At 49.3% G+C, this 22,344-nt stretch overlaps 5 protein-coding genes across 5 annotated transcripts; 3 read left to right on the top strand and 2 right to left on the bottom strand.

Moving 5' to 3' along the window:
- Positions 1 to 315: 315 nt before the first annotated feature.
- KY384_004023 (uncharacterized protein) lies at positions 316 to 1,099 on the bottom strand (the record flags this gene model as incomplete). Its single annotated transcript, XM_044812531.1, has 3 exons — positions 316 to 573; positions 623 to 871; positions 971 to 1,099. 3 exons carry the CDS (start codon positions 1,097 to 1,099, stop codon positions 316 to 318), a joined length of 636 nt encoding a protein of 211 aa, XP_044669951.1.
- Positions 1,100 to 2,357: 1,258 nt separating this feature from the next.
- On the top strand, positions 2,358 to 5,633 carry KY384_004022 (uncharacterized protein; the record flags this gene model as incomplete). The annotated part of the gene is made up of 1 exon (XM_044812530.1): positions 2,358 to 5,633. One exon carries the CDS (start codon positions 2,358 to 2,360, stop codon positions 5,631 to 5,633), a length of 3,276 nt encoding a protein of 1,091 aa, XP_044669950.1.
- A 3,918-nt stretch (positions 5,634 to 9,551) lies between these two features.
- Positions 9,552 to 11,511, top strand: KY384_004021 (uncharacterized protein; the record flags this gene model as incomplete). The annotated part of the gene is given in 6 exon segments (XM_044812529.1): positions 9,552 to 9,954; positions 9,967 to 10,411; positions 10,458 to 10,734; positions 10,792 to 11,171; positions 11,222 to 11,324; positions 11,374 to 11,511. 6 exon segments carry the CDS (start codon positions 9,552 to 9,554, stop codon positions 11,509 to 11,511), a joined length of 1,746 nt encoding a protein of 581 aa, XP_044669949.1.
- Positions 11,512 to 13,639: 2,128 nt separating this feature from the next.
- KY384_004020 (uncharacterized protein) lies at positions 13,640 to 15,055 on the top strand (the record flags this gene model as incomplete). The annotated part of the gene is made up of 2 exons (XM_044812528.1): positions 13,640 to 13,649; positions 13,767 to 15,055. The coding sequence occupies 2 exons, from the start codon at positions 13,640 to 13,642 to the stop codon at positions 15,053 to 15,055; spliced, it is 1,299 nt and encodes a 432-aa protein (XP_044669948.1).
- Positions 15,056 to 16,829: 1,774 nt separating this feature from the next.
- On the bottom strand, positions 16,830 to 17,342 carry KY384_004019 (uncharacterized protein; the record flags this gene model as incomplete). The annotated part of the gene is made up of 1 exon (XM_044812527.1): positions 16,830 to 17,342. One exon carries the CDS (start codon positions 17,340 to 17,342, stop codon positions 16,830 to 16,832), a length of 513 nt encoding a protein of 170 aa, XP_044669947.1.
- Between the last annotated feature and the right edge of the window lie 5,002 nt (positions 17,343 to 22,344).

Raw genomic sequence — 22,344 nt, 5'->3', positions numbered from 1 at the left:
GGCGACGTGCCGCAAAAAGCAGCAGTCTCCGCCGCACCCCGGAGTTTGGCATTTTCGATCTATCTCCGGGGCCTTACTCCTCTATACACCCCATAGCCGCCCTATAATCAATGGACATCGAGAGCTGTACGATCATTAAGGCTTGAGGTTGACTGTTCAAGGATCCTGAATCGTACCCAAGGGTTCAACTATGAAGGCGATTATACAAATCTGAGCAAATGCTGTCCGCCCTCGACCCTGCAATCATGGCCTCATTTCCTCCGTCCGTAGATATCCACAATTGGCTATCTCCATTGACAAATATAATACTATCACCTACCTCCTTTTGTCAATGCTATCTCGTAGCACTTGTATTACACCCGCCGGGTCTTTTGCTCCGAAGACAGCTGAACCGGCCACGATCACGTTGGCTCCAGCTTCAGCAGCTTGGTCGATCGTGCCTTCTCCAAGTCCACCATCAACCTCAATGTAGAGTTCGGGATATCTTTCTCGAAGCGCCTTGACCTTTGGTAGCTCCGACGCCATGAATTTCTGACCGCCAAATCCAGGGTAGACTGTCATAATGAGCACCATCTAGATTTGATCAGCACTATTCCGGAACGCCTGAGCACAGTCCACTTACGTCCGGCACTTCCTCTTTGGTCTGACTTCCCAAGATTTCCCAGAGCACGTCCACCGACGTATCCGGCTTGATTGCGATTCCGGCCAGCATGCCTTGCTCGTGTATGAACCTTACCATCTCTTTTGGACTAGTCTTTGCCTCGACCTGGTCTGTTGGACTTTCAGCGGCTGTAGATGTGATGGCGGCTTCATAGTGGAAGCAGTAAAGGTCGCATCCCGCTTTCTGGAATTCCTTAACCCATCTTTTGGGCTGAAGAAGATCGGCGGTTAGCACGTGGCTAAGGCAGAAGTGGAGCGTAATATGCCTGAATCCAGAAATAGGGGCCAAGAGGCGCTTTCACATACCTACCTCAGCAATCATCATATGGCAGTCGAAAGTGCCCTTCCCTTTCGGAGCATTCGGGCGGTCAACATGTGGCCGGATCTTCGTGACTACGGGAGCGCCAAATGTGATGTTCGGGACGAAGTGTCCATCCATCTGCGAAGAACGTTAGCAGCAATATCTTGGCCTAGATTTGTTGGCGTGGCACATCCGATATCGACGTGAATCCAGTCGCTGCGCCATTTCATGCAGTCCGTGCAAGCTCTCCCAAGCTCTGCAAAGTCGGCGGATAAGATTGATGGCGCAATCACTGCTGCAGGAGCCATGATCGCTATCGATATTATTGCTGATCCTGGTGGCACGTTGCAATTGCAAGCGCTTTGCAGGACGAGAGAGGAATACGGCGCTTCCACACCTTCAGTCCTGAACCCTGAGACTAACCCGATCAAGGGAAAGCCTCGGTCCTTCAAGGTAAGAATAGACAGCCAACACCGACCGGCCGGCACAGCTCACTATCATCATACATAGTGAGATAAAGTAGCTCAAGGCCAACCGTCGAGTATCTTGAGGCCTCCAGTCTAGTTGTGGTTGAGCACGAACAATCCCATGCGAAGGTGCGGGCCAAATGTGGGGGTAAATGGTGGCGGGGGATGAGGAGCGTATTTTCAATCACAACAGCGTACTGAATAAAGGGCTTGGCAGAGGGAGCTTGACCTAAAATGGTTAGATCCTGAGACGGGCCATTTCGGCCTCCCAAAATCGATCACTTTTTCGTCCTTTTCTTCTTTCTTTTTCTCCTTCAAGTATGATTTAAAGACCCTTTCACCTTCCAGACATCGAAGGATGCTTGTGCTAAAAATGAGTCTCAAACATTTGACTTGCATGAAATCCATTGGCTTCCAAACCTACCTGGGACTAGAGCGCAACCGTGGGCGCTTAGGAAACACCAATGATCTTCCCCACACCCTCAGCGCTTCCCCATGCAATTTTCTATTTACAGCCCCAAGAAGACTGACATAGCAGCTGCTGTGCCTCTACTTCCACAATGTTCCGACCCCTAGGCGCTCAGCAACTAGACACGTTGGTAGTTGGAAGTTCCTTGCATTAGTGCAACGGCCTGGATCATGGAACCGCTGGGTCCCATGGAAAGTTGCGATGCAGAGCGTTTGAATGTATTAATATCTTGAGGGCCGGTCGCGACCTTTCATTCATCATCTCTTCTGTCTCTGTATTGTTCCTACATACCATTTTTCTGTTAGATTGCATTGCATTGTTTTTGCCTCCATTTCGCATTGCGTGGTTGATCGTTGACCGAGTGACCCGCAGAGAGACCTGTTGACCAGGATTGTCATTTACTGCGACAGCAAGAGAAACACCAAGAGCGCCTGCAGGGCACGCGCATCTCATATCCACTATGGACGGCAATATAATATCTGGAGCGACATTTGAATCACCCTCCCGGCTGGTCCGGAGACCTACACTTAATACAATAATGGAAGATAGACGAGGGGAGAGGAGAGAAGAGCAGAAAAGGCAGGTGGATTACAGTACGGCTAGGTTGGACGACTCAAGATATCTCCGCCCACAGTCTATCCGCTCGACTTCGCCTGTACCGTCCCTGATCTCGGAGACGTCGTCCGTATCTTCATACTACTATGGACGGCGGTCAGGAGACTTCGACGATGTTTCAGATATCGACTCGGAAATCGATCCATCCATCATGACTGACCAGACAAGTCTGCGATCAGTCTCGCCCGACAATTCGCCGCCCATTGGCCACAAGCCAAAATACCCCACCTTGGCCATTCCATCCCCAGGATTTTGGCCCGCCCCACCTCAACCTCCAACGCAGTCGCCACCCAGGCCGCCAAAGATCCCACTATCACCAGCAGCATTGTCCATGTTGGGCGACCAATTACCCAGTCTCGCCGACCAGTTGTCCAGGCTCAACACCACCCCATCGCTTACTGGTAGCCTCAGTACAGACCCCTACCAACCCTCCACTGGGCCCACTACACCTGAGTCACAGACAAACCTACCGAGTGACGAGATATGGGATGAGAGCATGCGAGAAAATACATACAAAGTGCCACCATCAAGCCTTCCACCGGTCAGGCCACCGAAGCCCAAGATTTCAGTCAATACTCAAGGCGTAGGGGGACAAAACGCGAAGTCTGGCTTGACAGCGCAAGAGCGTATCAGCGTATATGATTTTGCGGCGCAAGATTTTCCCGACAGCCCAGTCTTCGGAGAGGATGACGATGTCATTCATACAGGTGTTCCTTTGACAGGTGTCGAGTTGCCACTCGACGCTCTAGTAACATTGCAACACTTGTCGCTCGAGAAGCCCTCAACATGCCCCAGTCTTCCACCAGAGACACCACATGAGATGCGAGAGACCTTCGGGCCTCATTATCGACAAAGTCCGGCGGGTACGCCCGTGTCGCGCATATCTGACTACAGCATCTCCAACATGAGCATACCATCTCCAGGAGGCTTTTTTGCATCTTTGGGATCAAACGCTCGACACACATGGCACATGGGATCCGTACCTGCCAGTGCGTTGTCGCCTTCCTCTGCAACCGCCGAACAATTCTACAAGTGTCCCTGGAACACGAATGCCCCTCCAAGTCCACCCGCAACTGGTCATGTCTTTGAACTCGACGGCAGCATTGGCTCTGATACCGCCACGCCGCCAACTGCAAGACAGGCAACATTTGGCACGCCCGCAAGAAGCGCCTTTGGGTTGATTCATTCGAGTGAGAACCGTGACGAGGATGTTGCATCCCCCGTTGTCGATTATGACGATAATTACGAGAATGTGATCACCGAAGCGGTAGCCAAGTCTATGGACAAGACGACAGATTGGATCGCTCAGCAAGGCAGCTACCTGTCAGCGCTTCGAGAAACCAACCCACGGAATAGTGTAGGCGCTAAAGCAGAGCAAGAACTTCGAAGACGCAGCACCTACCTGCAAAAGGACTCTATGAACTCACCCATGAAGAAGGCCGTTCGTTTTTTGGAGAGTGAAACCTCCAAGCATGAATACGAGGTGCCTGTTGTTGTACCGGAGGAGCCGATCTACTATGAAGCTTTCCGACACATCAAAAGCAGCTCGAAAGCTTCAGATCCATTCATACACCGTCTGACGCGGTCAGATTCAATTCAGTCTGTAAGACTTTGCATGCCGCACGAGCACCTGAAGCGATTAAAGGGTGAATACCGTATGGAGCACGTAGAGCGACCAAACCCCCTTCGGCCAGTCTCGATGTTTCCCGGCAAGGAAACGGAACAAGAACAAGAGACCACGGAGCAGCAGGTCATCAATCGTGTTGAACGAGAACGACAAGCTTTGGACCAGGTGAACGCTAGAGCATGGATCGTTGAAGCTGGCAAATACCTCGCTGGTGGCAGTCTGTTGAACAGCCCAGCTCGTTTCAAGACTATCAAGACTCCCAAGCTAGGAGACATCCAGAACGGCAGAGTCAAGAACCCAGCGAGAATCCTCGACCTCGGCGGTGTACCAAACGGTGACTGGGCATGGCATTGCGCCCAAGAATTTCCCCATGCCAGGATCTATACAGCAACGACCGAACAACACCTGATCGACTCCCGTATTCAAGGTCCACGAAACCATCGACGCACTGCCATCACAGAACTCTGGAAGCTACCCTATCCAGATCATCATTTCCACGTCATCTCAGCGCGCACCCTCCACACCTTCCTAAAGACCCAACCACCGGAGTCTGACTCTGGCGCAGCCAACGACAGCGGCTTAGACGAGTATGACCTCACTCTCCGTGAATGTCTTCGTTGCCTCAAGCCCGGTGGCTACCTCGAATTCTCCCTCATGGACGCCGAGATTATCAAGCCAGGCACACTTGGCTCCGCCACATCGGTTGAATTCGCCTTCAACCTCAAAACCCGTGGCTATGACCCAGCTCCCACCAAGTCCTTCCTACGCCGCATCCGCCAGGCCGGTTTCGACGATATCAAGCGCGCATGGTCAGTTTTGCCGATGGGCTCGCCCACAATTCCACCCCCGCAACTACCAGAGACACCACCTCCGCCAATGATGGGCGCGTTGCCACCAACGCCACCAAGCTCGCACCACGCTGACAGCGATAATGAGAACGGCACTGCCAGTCGAACTTCCACTCTTGCAAACAAGGCCCATCAACTGACTGGCAAATCTATCGAGGCGCCAAAGAGTCAATTCCGCCTCTTCCCGCCCTCCACGTCCCGCACGTCCAAAGCGCCCCCACCCCTCACGATCAACACCTCCCACGCAAATATTCATCACCGACCCCTTCCCACGCCACCGACCTCACGCTCCCTAGCCTCACAGCCCACACCCACTCCCTCCTCGTCCTCCTCCCGCCAATCCGTCGAAGCAGTCCAGGGACCCATCGGCACCACCGCGGACGCAGCCACGCTCTCTGGCTTGGTCGGGTCATGGGCTTGGGAACAGTGGATGCTGAGGCTTGAGACGGAGATGGGTCATGAGGTCGGCCGTAAAGGAGGATTGTTGGATGGAGTGGGTCAAGTGTTGGAGGAGGGGAAACATACGGGTGCTGGATGGAGGTGTTTGACTGGGTGGGGGAGGAAGCCGTTTGAGATGGATGAGGGGCTTGGTGGTGTTGTTGGTGGTGTTGGTGTGGACGGTGCAGGTGCTGGGGGTTGGTTGTAAGATAGATGGATGGGTGGATTGGAGGATGGGGAAGCTACATACGCTCATTCGTTGAGGCATTTTCATATTTTAGACTTGGGAGGTGGATGGTGAGGAACGAGATAGAGACGTGGTAGAGAGGATAGAGGTGCGGGGGGGATGACGGTGGAATGTAAACTGTAAATGTAATGAAAATATCTATATCGGTGTTGATTGAAGTTCCCTCCCGCTCCCCTTGTTATTGATATCATTCGGATCGAATTGCCTACGCAGATTGTGCGCGCTAGGTACCTCACACTCCCCCAAGCCCCCTCCCCCTGCCCATCGCCTATGTCGTTACGCTCCAAATATAAAAACATAACGCAGCGAGGTCCGGGACACAGGTAGTGTATGGAAATATATAGTGGGTAGAGACACAATAAATGGCAGGGGGGGAAGTTGGGGGGAGGGGAGGGGGGGGGGAGCGCACAAGTCTTCGCCCCCCAGACCCCTGCTCTAAAGTGGAGGGAGGGGGTCAGGGTGGGGGGGGCTCTTGGATTGGGTGGTAGTGGGCGGAGAGATAAAGGAGGTTGTAGTGATGATAGTGGAGGGGGGTGCATGCATGAGGAAAGGGAGATGGTTGAGGATGTAGGAACAAAGGGCTGGGGGGGAAGGTTGGAGGAAAGGGCGGGGAAAGACGGGTGGGTGAGAAGGGAGAGAGAGAAGGTGAGTGGTAGGAGGAAGAGGTAGGTAAAGCGAGATAAAAAGGAGAGGGGAGGAAGAAGTTTGAAAAGAAGGGGGAGGAAAGAGGAAGAGGTAATGGCATGTGAGAAGAGGAAAGAAGGGTAAGGGAGGGAATAGAGCAAGTAGAGGAAGTGAATATATGGGGTGGGTGGGGTAGAAAGGATGATGTGGACGAAGGGAATCGGGTCTAACGGGCATAGGCGAGGAGGAGGTCGATGGGTGGTGAATAAGGAAGTGGTATGTCGCGAGGGAACACGGTATCGTCTATTGATCCAACCCCTTTCTGCCAAGATATTCTGTCGCAAAGCGTTGACCGCGCCATTGTGGGTCCTTTCTTATGGTGAGCGTGTGGGTCGTGATCCAGGGATCGCTAATCGCTCAACGCCGTCACCTATGTCTTGAGATCGAGAGCTAGTGTGATAAGCGATTCAGTGCCCGGTTTCTCACAAACTCTTCTCTCTCCCAGAAGAGGTAGTCGGGGAGTAGCCTGTAGTGGCCATAACGATCCTCGAAGAGGCGGATATGAGGGCACCTCCTCATGCGATGCTCTGCTCTTCTTGAGTGGTATGTTATGCACGGACATGATCCATTGAGCTCTCGCTCGGAAACGTACAACTTCCGTGAGGGTCTTTCAACTACGTGGTTCTGTTGTCTGGGGTATACCCTTCTGTCAACTTCTGGTGACGAGAGGCGTTGCACGGGTCTTGGAGGTGCCCTGAGGGCTCTCTGAGCATTTTCATTTGCGGTCTCCCTCTGTGGTCTGTATTGTTGATAGAAAGGTAGCTCATCTCTGGAGGCAAAGGATTCTGATACGCGAAAAATGTCGTTTTTAGCTCTGTCTGAGACGTTCCACCAGACTCTGGTACTCGAGTGGACGATGGCGAAGGTGTCAGGATCGTGGATGCTAAAAGTAGCGAGCTAGTCTGTGTTAGCAAATCGTTTGTCGGTGGGCATGCGGCAGTCTAACCTGAATGCCCTTTATCTTTTCGTCTGTGAGTTTGTTGAGGATTTTCTTCGTCTTTGGAAGCGCTGCAGAGATCCAGTATGAGAAGTATCCCCTATTAGATAGTAGGAAGTAGCTTCCACCAGGGCCTAAGGCTAAGACTTTGGGCAATTCGCCACGAGACAAAGACCGCAGCTTTCCTAGAAGTTCCCGAGATATGTTGTCGGATCTGATGTATTCCCTGTCATCCCAAGCAACGAAGGATTCCTCCGGGCCTAGAACTACAGAAACATGTCCGATGTTCGTCTCGGGCCTCTCAAGCCATCGATAAAGCCTCCTTGGAAGCCCATCATGGGTACACTGGCTTGTTTTGTACCCTCTAGGGTTCAAATGGGTGTATCTGATGAAATACGTCCCCCAGGTGTCTCCAAAGGCAGCGCATTGAACAGCATGCACTTTATGTTGAGACCAATTGTCACCGAAGCTGCGACTAGCATTCCAAGTTTTGGTTCGTATCTCTGGTCCGCTGAAGAGATAGGTGTCGTTGGGCCCGAAAGCGTAGCTAATGTTTTCCATCTCTGCCGAATGGGAAGGGGTGGGGTATCAGATCGATGAAGACTGAGAGGATCGGGGGAGGAGATGAGATCTTTTAAGCTCCGGAAAAGCAACGCTGTGCCATGGCAATTGCTGCTTGCCTCTGTGAGGCCTGAGCATAGCTGATTGCTTCCTTTGTCGGTGTACAAACTTGACCGCGGCTAGGCAGGTATAGTTGCCTTGTTGGGCATCAAAGTGATTGTCTGTGCGCCAGATAAATTGTCGTTTGCTGAGAAGGACGGTGAGACATCAAAGAAGCCTGCGGCTCCGTGAGGGCAACTAGAACAAAGGCATAGCAGGACTATGGTCATGATTGTATGAAGTAAAGTTGAGCATGTCTTATGGCGAACTGTCTTGCAAACTCACGCTCTTCATGATCTGTTCGATCATCAGCCCGTTCCGGCGGTGAAGGAAGCAATGTGCTGGAGTGTGCTCCTCGAAGAGACTGGTGTCAGGCCTCTCTAGGTGCGAATTACATTCTGCCAGAGCCTTCGCACACTGTCATCACCCAGAGAAGAAGCTGGTCCAGTGTGTCGCAGTCTTTTTGACCAACCGTTCGGCGATCAGTATTTGGAATCCTGAGTTGCCGCTATGATTGGCGCAGTATAATGTCGGACTTTGGGCTTTCGTATTTGTCATTTGAAATTTTACTGCTGTTCAGACTTGGGCGAAGGCGAAGCAGGTGAAGCCTTGACGCCGTAAATGCAGCCTCTCAGTAAGAATAGCACATAGTCGACCTGCTTCAAAAGTAAAAACATTCTAACAATCACTCTCGTTGGATTCTTTAAAATCCTCAGTACAACGAGCAGATTCCCGACTGCCGATCACTGTCCAGTAGATGGGCTGCCATCACACTTGAAAAGAGACTTGATCACATCTTTTGCAAAGACGCATTCCACAGAACAGATGACGGCAGCGTCATAGGCAAGGGTATCATGCCTGGCTCAGTGCTATAGCAATAGAATAATCGAGGATCTTTATCTGATTTGATCGGGATCATATCGAAAGGAAAGAGTGCAATCCTCTCGCCAGTCTCAAGAGCCCTGGATTTCGATTGCAGCATTCTCCTACATTAGGCATCAAGACTTGGCCAAAGGCTTCAGGCATGAGAGCGTCGCCACCTTACGAACCTTTCACGATCAATCAGAAGATGACGAGCTGTGCGGGAGTAAAGATTTTCCAAGGAGAGGCGAGCGGACGCGTCCGTAAGGCCAAGCTTCGATGTCCTGCCCGTACAAATGGTTTGTACTTGAACTAGTGATGTTCCTCCCCTTACTCGATACGCTCATTAACTCGAAGGGTTGCGGCTTGTTTTCTCGATGATGATGGAGACTACCTCTTCTAGCAAGGCCTTTAATGGTGTAAGCTGGCTGCTTCCGAAGGATTGAGGCGAAAGAGGGGGTTGAGATAAGGAAACCGACCTACTCCATTACTTGCCTTGCATGAGGCTAGGGAACAAAACAACCAACTATCTCCTCGTGTCCCTGACGTATGCATGTCGATCTACCACTAGGGTCCTCCACAACGGCAATCCGATCATTGAGGAGGCACATTGCGCGTCGAATCCGCCAGGGTCTGGTACCGACCACACCATGAAAGGCAACAGCGACTGACAAGATTTCGTCCCGATGTAAGACTGCCTCACCTTGCCGCTCCTTCGTGTGAGCCCGCGACTCATCATGGCTACAGAAGAACAGCCCTCCAAGGCAATCTTGCCTGTCACCAGCTTCCTCCCATCCACTGCCCTCCCCTCATACAAGCAAGATGCCTTTACGCAGGATGACCAAGCCCTTCTCGCGCTGGGCTACAAGCCCCAATTCAAGCGCGAGTTCTCGCTCTGGACGACTTTCTGCGTCAGCTTCGCTGTCCTCGGCCTCCTCCCCAGCTTCGCCAGCACCCTCGGCTATGGAATGGGCTACGCTGGGACACCGGGCATGGTGTGGGGCTGGCTGATTGCCATGGTCTTCATACAGTGTGTGGCTATGAGTATGGCAGAGCTATGCTCAAGCATGCCTACAAGTGGAGGTCTATACTATGCCAGTGCTGTCCTGGCGCCGGAGGGATGGGGTCCGATGGCTGCGTGTAAGAGCTGAGACTACATTCGCGAGGGAGCCATGTTGATAAAAAATGCAGGGTTGACTGGATGGTCTAATTGGCTGGGTCAAGTCACGGCTGCGCCTGCAGTTGACTATGCTTTGGCTTCAATGATCCTGGCTGCCGCTTCGATTCAGAAGCCCAGCTATGTGCCGCAAAACTATCAGGTGTTTCTGCTCACGACGTTACTCATGGTCAGTCATGGATGCATCAGCAGCATGCCTACGAAATGGGTAGCGCAGTTCAACTCCATCGGATCTACGTTCAATATCATCGCACTCTGCGTTGTGATCATCCTGATACCGGCTGCGACAAATAGGGAAGACCAAGGGTATCTTAGATTCACGCCGGCAAACATCGTCTGGGGTAATTTCTACGATGGGACGGATTTTCCGAACGGCGTGTCACTACTGATGACATTTGTCGCAGTCATATGGACGTTGAGGTGAGCTTAATCTTCTCCCACCTCTAGCTTCGCTGACTCCGTCCAGTGGTTACGATTCTCCCTTCCACCTCAGTGAAGAAAGCTCAAACGCAAACATTGCTGCGCCGAGAGCGATTGTGCTTACAAGTACGATTGGAGGACTATTCGGCTGGTTCCTACAACTGGTGGTAGCATACACCGTCATTGACATCGACGAAGTCCTGGACTCGGATCTAGGTCAGCCATGGGCAACGTACCTGCTACAAGTCTTGCCGCAAAAGACTGCACTAGCTGCGCTTTCGCTTACAATCATTGCTGCTTTCTGGATGGGCCAAGCTTGCATGGTACAAACACTCACTGGAATACATGTTCACCACATGAGCTGATTCTGCACGCGCTAGGTCGCAGCATCCCGCGTCGCCTTTGCCTACGCCCGCGACGGCTGCTTTCCATACTCATGGTGGATAAGCCGCGTAAATAGACATACCCGTACGCCCGTCAATGCTGTGTGGTTCAATGCAGTAATTGGCATCTTGCTCACGCTACTCATCTTCGGTGGTTCGGTAGCCGTCTCCGCTCTCTTTTCCATTGGCGCAGTAGCGGCTTTCGTCGCTTTTACAATCCCGATTTTCATCCGCGTCTTTTTAGTTGGGGACAGATTTCGACCTGGACCTTGGAATCTTGGAAGATTCAGCGCGCCGATTGGTACTGCGGCTTGCGCATTTGTTGCCCTGATGGTCCCAATAATGATGTTGCCGAGCTCCGCGGGGGCGGATTTGGAGTGAGTATTGGTCGCAGGCGTTGATTAGGCGTGATGCTAATATCGGACAGCGCCGCTGGGATGAACTGGACATGTCTGGTATATGGAGCGCCAATGCTTATGGCCATTATATGGTGGTACATTGACGCTCGTAGATGGTTCAAGGGTCCAAAGGTACGTCATGAAGACACAGTATACTTGCTCATCGGCTGATAAACCCAAGATCGACGTTGAGCATCACATGCTTGGCACCGACAGCGACATCATTGAGGACCGAGATACAGATGTAAGAGATAGTGGATCTAGCGTGAATGCTGCTGTGAAGGTAGACTCGAAGCTTCAGTCTTCGATCAATACGTAGTTGACAGGGTTATTTCTCCTCAGGCTGATGTATTTGCGGGCCTCAGGCTGCGATTGAAGGAGCTAATTCCAGCCGCAGCATCAATTTGCTATTGCTTAGTTCGTCTCATTCTTTTCTCTATCTTACAGTACTCTACCTTATCGCCCAACCTCATCTCTATTGCGGTTTTTGGAGACGATCAATCAGGCACTATGATTGATTCGTGTGCAGTAGATGCAGGTCTTGAGGCTTCGAAATGGGTCGATTGCATATCTGAGCGTCTGCTAGCCACCTATCTAGCGTACTGTCTAATCAGTCATGTCCTCACAAGTTTATGAAATCAGCACAGATCCTGGTGTGGAACCATGTGGGAGAAGTTCAAGTCGAGTTGTATCCGCAGAATTGTATTTCACCAGGTCGGTAAGCTTTCCAGTTTCTTCCTCTAATCTTTTCTAGCTTTTCATGCGCCTACCGTGCAATTACATAAAGATCTTCAATCTACATGAAAGCCACCTTGGTGAGACTATCAGAGATGATCTCTCATACCAAAGCATCGACAGTATCATAGGGCAACGCGAAGCACTTTCCTAAATTTGGGGTGATGAAAGCGTTTAAAGCATTATCAAAATCAATGAGAGACCTCTCGAAGTCACCTATAACCTTTTCGAGGCTCTGCAGAGTCTTCGCTAATGGGGACGGCGTCAGCTCTGGATCGGTGCCATCTGTACCAATCAAGCAAACTTCAAGGAGAAATCAGATCAGATTACCTTAATGCCGATGATATACAGAGGTGCTCGCAATGTTCGAATCTGACTTGGACCCGGAAATGCTTCTTCAGACGCCGGTATGCGGGTCTTGTCAACTTAGCAACAGGTGACGACCGTCTGACGACACTGCAAAGTGACCAGACCAAAGGATTTCATATATTCGGCTTTGACTATGACACACAACACCCAGCATTTCGAAATCTGTAACTCGCTGTCCGTTGAGACTGCTTTTGAGAGACGGTACGAATACATAAGGCTGAAATGCAAGGACCATTGGTCGCCACCAGACCTCAGCTCTTACCACCATTTCTGCGAAGAACACTATCTCTATCGCACTATATGCATCAGCTTAGAGGATGTATGAGAGACTGGAGTAGAGGAGTGGATGGGCTTCCATGGTTTCATCAACGAATCTTTCAAATCTTTCAACCAAACTCAGCCTACGATTTCAACGCCTCTCAGAGCCAGGTACATCCTCTCTCAAGGAATGCCAACTCGAACCAACACAATCTTTGAGATCGATCGGATTCTATGTCGAAGTCGCGAAAATCTAGACGTAGCTGGACCTTAGGCGAGAACTTCGCCAAGTACGAATGTGTCGAGTCAGTCACGCACCATATACCAACCTTAGAGGATGGTCAGCGGGCTTCATGATGCCTTGATGGTATGCAATGCGCATACCTGCTTCGTATTGCCTCAACCACGCAACGATACAAAGCTCGCAAGTATTCACTAGCTAGGGAATATGAAGCGAGGGCTATGAGCTGACGTTCATTTCAGCTTCGCTCTTCGCCGAATGGCGTTCTCGACTGATATTATAGCGGGCGGCAGTCTCCCTTCGTCCCCCTTCGCTTGTTATTGGACGTTGAGGGCATCAACACGGCTTTTTCAACGCTAGCTCACCGGCGAGATACGCTAGAATCTAGTGTCGCTCTGTGGCTTATGGAACGGTTCTAGAAGCCTGCTAGCGATGTACTACTCTGCCTCACTCGCGTAAGGGGAGGCCTGCCCTAAGGACTACTTCTGGTTACATACGTCATGAGCGGGCGACGTGCATGAGCCTTATAGCCACGATTAATAATATGGTGAACACTAGGTGCTGCAGAGCGTGGCTTTTGACACCATCACGAAGGACTTAGTCTACTCCGTGCTTCTCACCGACTCCGACCCTTTTTCATGATAGTTGATCCACACTCGATTGCAAATGGCAAACGAGTGGCGCTCAGGGGGCTAGCTGAGTGCGTCGCTTTGGCACTATGCTGGTATTCTAGAACGTCGTGTGGTCGATGAAGTGATATGAAATGCTACATGAGGTTGCAACGGAGGGCCTCGACTTTGATCACTTTGGAATACTTCAGCTTTGATTTGTGAACGTGACATTAATGACCCTGGGTCGGACTTCTGAGTTCGTATTGAATCTCGATTAAGGAGTACAAACTAGACATCATGCAATATAAAAAGGCCCAATCACTCCCCGAAAATATCTACAACACAACCTATCTTGAACAGAGCAAGAGATTCTTTCTCCAGAAGACAAAGATCCAGTAATCAAGCTGATAATATTCATCGACGGCATCATGCCCGTAACTCCTGCTACGCTGAGCTTCAAGCTCATGAATCAATGGGCGGACAAGACAAAACAAGTATACGCATTTATCACGGGATACGACGCGAGCCACAACAACGATCTCTGCCTGTTGACGTCTGATGGAGTGACGGCCTATTATCCACCTCCATCTGCCAGCTACAATCACACTATCATCGCCAGCCCGGATCTTGCTATTCCACTGGGCGGCGTCGGTGTCGCCAAAACAGTAACAATCCCAAAACTCTTCAGTGCCCGCATCTACTTCTCCATCGGCAACAAATTGACTTTCTATCTCAATAAAAAGAGCGACACTGACAACGGAGCCGCTCTTGTCGAGCCCTCAGTCACCAACCCTACGGCCGACCCCAGCACGCCAGGCAACTACAACATCCCCTGGGGGTTCTGCGAGCTCACCTACAACGACACCGAACTCTTCTGCAACATCAGCTACGTGGACTTCATCGGCCTCCCCATTGCTCTTGATTTGACCACCGTCTCCGGCCCCTCCCAGCACGTCAAAGGCATCAAGTCCAACGGACTCGACACCATCGCCAGCGCCCTAAAATCCCAAGCCACCAGCGAGCACCAACCCTGGAACGAACTCGTGATACCCGACAGCAGCGGCAAAACCCTCCGCATCCTCAGCGCCAACGAAGCCCGCGATCTCAAACCAACCCTCAACCTCTTCTCCGGCTACTTCGAGCCCTACGTGCAATCCGTCTTCCAGAGATTCACCCCCTCCTACCCCCTGTGCATCGACACCCAGAACGCCACCTACGGCCTCGTCTCCGGCACCGTCGACCCCGTCTCCGGGAATATGATCTTCAACGTCCCCTCCCTCCCCGGCGGCACCTGGTCTTTCGCCCCGCCTACCACGGCCAATATCTTTAATTGCAGCAACGGGCCCTTCGACCCGCATAATGATGAGAAGGGGAACTTGAGCGCGAGATTGGCGGCCGCGTTTAATCGGACGACGATGCTGGATTCGAATAGTCAACCCGATGGACCGGGCCAGGAGGGGTATTATGCGAAGAATCCGACGAATCATTATTCGAGGGTTTTGCATGAGGCGAATCTGGATGGCCTGGGTTATGCGTTTCCTTATGATGATGTGCAGCCTACTAATGGGAGGTTTTTGGCTGGGAAGGTCGAGGCGGCTGATCCGTTGGAGTTTGTGGTTACGGTTGGTGGGGCGCAGTGGGGTGCGTAAGCGGGGGGAGGGATTGGGTTTGAGGAATGATGGGGTAGAGGTGGTTGATGGTGGATGGGTAGGCTGGCTGGCTGGCTTGGGCGTGAACTGTGACGTTTCCTTCCCTTTCTTGCTTGTCTGATATAGATATATTTTCTTTCTCTAGGCGGTCTGAGATAGATTTCATGGTTCTTGTGCAGATATACATTCATTTACTACCAAAGTCTATACTTATCGACTTCTACATTTTGGCGGCACTGATATCCTGCCATCTCCCTCCCTCCCCTCCCATTCTCCTCCTCCCCCCCTCCTTCCCAACTCACTCCACTCATTCAATAGCCACCATCCCCCTCCCCGGCTCCTTCCTCGCCGGATCCCACATCCGCAGCATACACAACTGCAACACCGTCTCATTATCCGCCCACCCATGACAACTATCGTACGCCAAACTCGGACACCCCTCCATGACCCCTCCCCCCACTAGTTCCCGATCCGCCCATTCCTCCACGCCCGGTTGGCGCGGCCAATTCGCATAAATACACTCCTCGATACACTTACTGTCTGCGCCGAACCCCGGAAGCGGATGTTGAGACCCGCACACGCTCCGGATGCAGTGCTGCACTAGGTGCGCGCAGATGTGCGCGTCGTCCTCCGGCGGGTTGTGCGGGTGGTGGGGTAGGTGCGGCATTGGTGTTAGTGGGCGCAGAGGCCGGGGGCGTGGGCGGGGGGGAGGTCTGCGAGGTTGGTGGGGGGTGTGGGGGTGAAGGCGGTGGTGGAGGTTTTGGAGGCGGTAGTGGTGGTGGAGTTGGTGGAGGGGGAGGTGGAGGGGGATGGCTGGTTTGATAAGAGTTGGAGCAAAAGCTTGGTAGAGCTCAGTGCGGCGGGGTCGTAAATGACGTGGGGGGTAATGGTCCGATGGGGCCGTCAGGTGGATGTGGTACTAAAGTGTGAGGCGGTTGAAAGAGTGGGCCGCCGTTGGGCGGCGTGGAGATGGACGGGTTCGCGGAGGTGGTGGTGGTGGTGGAGGAGAGGGTCGAGGAGGGGTCGATAGTCAACCAGGAGGGGACTGGCATGTGTTCGGCGGCCGGGGGCTGGTCGGGGACGGCGAGGGCGGAGGCGGTGGAGGACAGGAGGAGGAGGGAGTGGAGGAAAAGAAGGGCGCTCGTTGTGAAGCGCATTGTTAAATTTGGTTCGTGAAAGGGGATTAGTGTGTGGAAAAGTTCTTAGAAGAGATTTGCAGATGAGAGATGGTAGGAGTAGGAAGGAGGACAGAATGCAAAAGGCAGAGAATCGTTTATATATGCTTGGAAAAGGCAGATCCACTTTGTGCTTGAGGCTTAAGCCCCTCTTCTTAATTGTGCGGATTGTGAGCTTACCGACTGATTGGAACCAGATAGGCGTAAATGGCGTGTGGGCTTCGAGCAGGTATGTGTGGAGCCTGCTTTCGGTGAAAGTTGTAGAGACTGTCCTAATTGGGAGTGGAAAAGGGAAGACAATAGGCTGCAAATACATTATTCCTTACTGCATTAAGCCAGTCCGAGCACCTCAAGATGTGGAAATGGTTTGTTTTAGGGGAATGTGCGGTTCGCGGTGGTTCAATCTGTCAAATACTCTGTTGAAAATGCCCCATTTTGTATCTTTAGATACAGCACGTGGTCACACGATCATGAGTCGCAGGCCAGTGAACCCGGATTTGAATGGCTTTCGTTATTTGTCTAATTCAAATATTTCTGCTATCATGAGTCTGACCTATGTGCTGCTCCTATGATCATCCTCTCGTCTAGTAAGCCTCTGCCTATGCACGATCACCCGCGTTCTTTGCAAAGTCCTCTAGTATGGGGTCGGCGCCTCCTTCTTTCTCATCAACCTCCTGGTCGTCAGAACGACGTCGCCCTTGCCGAGTAATCTGTGGGGATGGGGACGCCCGGCGCTCTTTCTCACGGTCTTTCGTACCGGCTTGGAAAGCAAATCCAGCTGTGGTATCAGAAATGAAACTGACATCATCATCCTTGCGTCCGGAAGGAAGATTCTTTGGATGCGGCTGATCGCGAGATCGATCAGGATTACGCGAAGAAGTTAACTTGACTCCGCCTTTCTCTTTTCCTGACTTGTCTTTGCGGATGCACCATGAGGGTAGTGGCTCTGGATCGGTGCGATAGACACGCTTTTTCCTGCCGTGGACGACATAGTGATGCTCTTCTACTCTGCCGTCTTCGTGTCGTACTTGTTCGATCCCTTTCACTTCAGCACCGTAGACGATTTGATGCGCGAGGCTGTGAAGATTGTTCCTGAAGTGTCCTCTCAGCATGTTGAATTGAGGAGGATTCTTTGTTTTGGAATTGAAGTAGGATGAAGGATGTAAAATGTAGATACAGGATGCAGGTCAGTATTTAAGCAATCTCAAGTAGCTTCGCGCCCAATGCCTCAGATTGCTGTACTACCCAACAATCTTTTGTGTAGAATGTACGACACAAACAGAGGTATGACAAAAGCGTTGAACTACATCAACGTTGTTTGCTCTTCAAACCTCTTCTGGATACTCCCATTCTCATAGTTGATACTGTGACTGCATTGTCCGCGAGTCCGATCAAAAAACCTATGGCTACACCAGAAGGCGCATCTGGAGTCTATACCTGGTCCCAAATCTTTCCAGACATCAACCTTTAACAAACCATTCTACTTAGTCGCCTTGCATTCAGTCGGACACTTATGACAAGAGTACATAATAGTCTGAGAAATACCCTGGTAGTACCAATTCTTGCGGGAGAATAGTAATTCCATGAGCCAATCATACGCCAATTGACTCACGCCGAAGAAGAGAAGTGAGTTCAGGTGTGGACAAATACGAATTCCCTCATGCCTGACGGTGAACAGCGAAAATAGATTGAGAGGAGCACCAGAATAGCTGTACATCGCTCTGACCATGAGTCTACCCTGTACGACTGCTACCTTCGTTTGAAAGTGCCAGCCGTAGTAATGGTTTTCAACTGAAGAGTAAGTGCGGATAATCTTTGCGAGGTCTTGTTGGTTGACACCCTTCAAACGCGTGTATTTGAGGGCACAATCTACATGATGATGATATCTGAAACCCGCGTCGGATCAAAGGTGAAGACAGTTCCAGATATCTTCGGTAGTGAAATGCAAGATGTTGACTTGCAAAGATCGTTAGCTGAGTATGTAGTGCAATGCATTGCAATAATAACACAGATAATGGTAAGGCAGAATCTGTCACAGTTACAGGACAGCTCTTGCGTTCCGCAAGAGACGTCCTTCTCGTAAGCCTCCAACGATCCGGCACGAAGTTCATTCCACAGAGCTCTGCAGCTTTGAAAGAAAAGTATTTTGTCTGACGGCTCAAGGCAGTCGAATATATCATAAATGAGAGCCAAGGCCAATTCTAGAAGTGCAGATCTCGCGTCGACGGACTGATTAGATCGATTCTGACCCGAGTTTAGTATTGCAGATGAACAAGATGCCATTGAGGTGGTCGCTCTTGGACTGAAGATACTCTGGTGGCGAGTATTTTACGTATCAATGTTGCACCTAATTCGCGTCAAAGGTGCAAAGGTCAATCGAATCAACCGATATATGTTCCATTTGAACATAATGCTAACCTTTGCGAATCGGGAATTCTCACCAGATGATTCAGAATCAAGGCGTAGGTCAACCACAGTGGCTGCCTGAAACAGGATTGGCGGCATATTGTTCCAAGAGTCACTGTCCATCCTTGTGTGAGTGTCCTAGTTCCGATATACATAGACTACAGCATCGTATGAGAGAATCTCTGCTCTCGACGATACTTCTGAGCAGGCCTGACTGAAGTGTAAAGGAGATCCATGACTGAGCTCGCTGAGGTGTATCGATCGCCAAGAGCGCCAAGCTTTCTCGGTACGGATTATGTTTTTTCCATCTCTTGGCGTAGACAGTTCTCAGACCGAGGGTCGGTTTGACGGAACGTGGCCACGCCAAGCCCGTTCCCCGCCAATTTTTGGTGTAAAAACGGCTGGGAAAAAAAGCTGTTTTCCATTGTTTTAAAGCCTCCTAATCCACTACCTTGGTGTAATAGGCTATCTATAAGCAAAGATAATTAAGCGCGCCTATCTATAAGATCTATAAACACTACTATTTAAAAAGCGGCACCTTATAATATAAGATTAGCCCTTATTACCTCTTAGAAATAAATAAAAGATACTTAATATTATATACGTTAAAACACTATAAAGAGAGGGTAAATTGGCTATAAAGATATATAAGAAAATAAAAGTTGTTCCTAAAAGCTAAAAATAAATAATATATACTTTTAATTAGTAATTAAATAATTCTTATATAATAAAGAGAGGGGGAAAATATAAAATTAATTAAAATACTATAGAAAAAATAATTAAATATATTAAAGGTTATTATAATTACTATTTTTATAAGTAGGAGGAGCTATATAAGAATTTTAAACTAAATTATAAATAGTAAATAATAAGAAAGTTTATAAATAAGGCTAAATACTATAAATATAAAGTATATTAAAAATTATAAATTAATATTAATTAAGCTTATTATTATAAGGAATTTATAAAAAATTATATAACTTAGCCTAATTAAAAGATTAAGTAAATTTATTTTAATAATAAATTCTATATATATTATAATTCCTATTATATAGACTTTATTATTTAAATTAAAAAGGAAAAAAACTACTTTAATTATATATAAAAAAGGTATAGAACTAGTGCCTCCTAATTTAATATTTAGAGTATAATTAGTTAGAATTATAAAAAGCTATTTAAATTTTTTAAGTAAATAGAAGAAAAATAATAGATAATATAAGCTAGCTTACTCTATATAAGGACTATAAAGAGAGGAGGGGTAATAACTTAAATTAAATATACTTAAGATATTTTATTAATTATTTATAAATATATTATTAAGGTTAAAAATAATAATATTAATAGTAGTTATTTTATCTTCTAAGAAAATAATAATAGCTTATATAATATATAGTTAGAAGATAATATTGCTTTAAAAACTAAGTATAAAATAGAATTTAATTTTATTAAAAATTAGTCTATAAACTTACTTAATCTTAGTTTAATTAAAGATATTTAATATATTCTTAAGTTAAAAGTTAAGCTATATTATCCTTATAACTAGTGTAAGCTTAGAATAGCTATTAAGGAGGAATAAAAGGCTATTATATTAGATAAGATTAATAAATATATTATAAGCTTAGAATATAGGCTAAATAAAAGAAAAAGTAAAGCTTAGGGCAAGGGTTATTATTAAAAGACTCGTCTTAAGTAGTGCTATAATAGGAATAAGCTTTCTATAGAGTTTTAAAGCTTTAAAATTACTTAATTAGGTCAATATAATTAAAATAGCGATAGGAACATATTGTTTCCCAGCCGTTTTTACACCAAAAATTGGCGGGGAACGGGCTTGGCGTGGCCACGTTCCGTCAAACCGACCCTCGGACTGATTCTTCATTTTTCCTCAACTTCCTTTTTATCAACGATAATCGAGATTGGATTCAATGCTTATGGGCTTTAATGCCCATGACCAGCATAAGACCTATGACTAGATATGCGGGCCTCATCTCGCCGAGAGCTGGAGAGCGCGATATAACCAGCATAGAAAAATTGGCTCCTGGACTTTGGCACGGATCTTAATATCTAGCGACCGGTTCTATGCGCTTTGCTATGGACCCCTGAAATGTCCAACAAATACTCTCTAGATTTGCAGAGATGACGAGCTGGTGCATAATAGTCGCAGCGACGTTGCCCACATCTGTGAAGGATGTCATGACTTCCAGGCAAGCAGTCTCTATTTGGACCATCGATGTACCCTCCATATGAGTAAGGTCAAATGCATGGAAGAAACCATACATTGGTGGGATTTATACAAGATTCACTTCTCAATTTAGGTATCTGCTTTGACCACCGCCTACTCCTTTTGTCGTTGCCATACAGCGATTCTTGGCCATTCCAAAGACAGTTGGACTACGCATTCGAGGCCGTTGCTTGACTCTCAACAAAATAATGATGGACCGACGACGAGACACCGCGGTCTACGACTCATGATATACAGCCCATACTTCAACCCCTAGTGGTACAAAACACCTCAAAGGCTTTTGAGAGGCCACTTTTCCCCAAAGTTGGACTGATCACCGACAGAATGTGATTATTCGCAAAGCACTCACTATCTGAAGCACCTCATTGAAATGTCTCATTTAGGCGATAGATTGGTGAGACAAGGCTGAGACTTTAGACCGCCACTGGGACACGGCAGATCTTCGCACACGGTGACCCGAGAATTTCCACCAAATATCTCCGTGCTGGCTAAGGTCCTATTGGAGCGAAAGAATAGTCCTGAGGGCCTCGCCAAGACGCATTTTCTTTTTCTGGAAAGGATGCCTCTAGTCTCACATCATTTTGACCATCAACGAATCACCGCCGGGGGGGAAGATCTAGTTCCCCCCTTGGAAGAGATAGCTCGTCAATAACGCCTCAAGCCGCTCCATTTTGGGCCTCATATTCTCGCTGCCTTCCGCCATTTTACGCCCAATGCATGTCAAAACATGGCGCTTGGTGTATTTCAAGCCTCTAAAATCTAGCTAAAAGCACCCGAAGCGCTCTTTCTTGCCGATCAATGCGATTCCAAGCTATAGTAACATTGGCAGAGGCCTCAAAAAGGTGTCAAATAATCACAGCCATCTCTGCCCCGAGTCTCAATGTGCTAGCAAGACATCAGCAACACTAAGCTTGCGTGACAACGCCACGTTCTTCAACAAGCCTGGTAATGTGAGATTATCGAGGCCTGGAGCACAAATGTAAAAGAAGGCCTGACCCTGCTCGCACCATTATACTAAACTTTCCCTTCAGCTACCAACCTTTGAGCATCAGTAGCTGAAACCCCCCATATACTCATACCCCAGCTCTTCCAAACCCCAAGTAAGGACAACCAACCATGAAGCTCTTCACCCTCCTACTACCCCCATCCCTCCTCCCCTCCCCTTTCCCTCCCTCCCCTCGCGACCGCCATCCCCGCAACAACTCTCCAGCCCCTCCACCCCTCCAAAATCTTCACCCGCCAATTCGCCTGCTACACCTGGGCCTGCGACCTCCCCAACTACCGGCCCTTCCGGCAAAACCTCGCAAAAGGCGCCTGTCCCAACGTTTGCGGGAAATGCTACCACGCCGGCAGCGGCGGCCACTGGTTCTGCAGCGAGAAAGACGACCCTGAACCGCCGGACGCGCAGGGTGATGGTGGTATGGGCCCGGGACTTTGTGGGAATGCTGCTGGCGCTGGTTCGGGGTTCG

This window comes from Bacidia gigantensis (assembly GCF_019456465.1).
Source record: "Bacidia gigantensis strain McMullin 20006 chromosome Unknown contig_231, whole genome shotgun sequence".
In the NCBI taxonomy this organism is placed as follows: Eukaryota; Fungi; Ascomycota; class Lecanoromycetes; order Lecanorales; family Ramalinaceae; genus Bacidia; species Bacidia gigantensis.
This window is presented reverse-complemented; position numbering and strand designations above follow the sequence as displayed.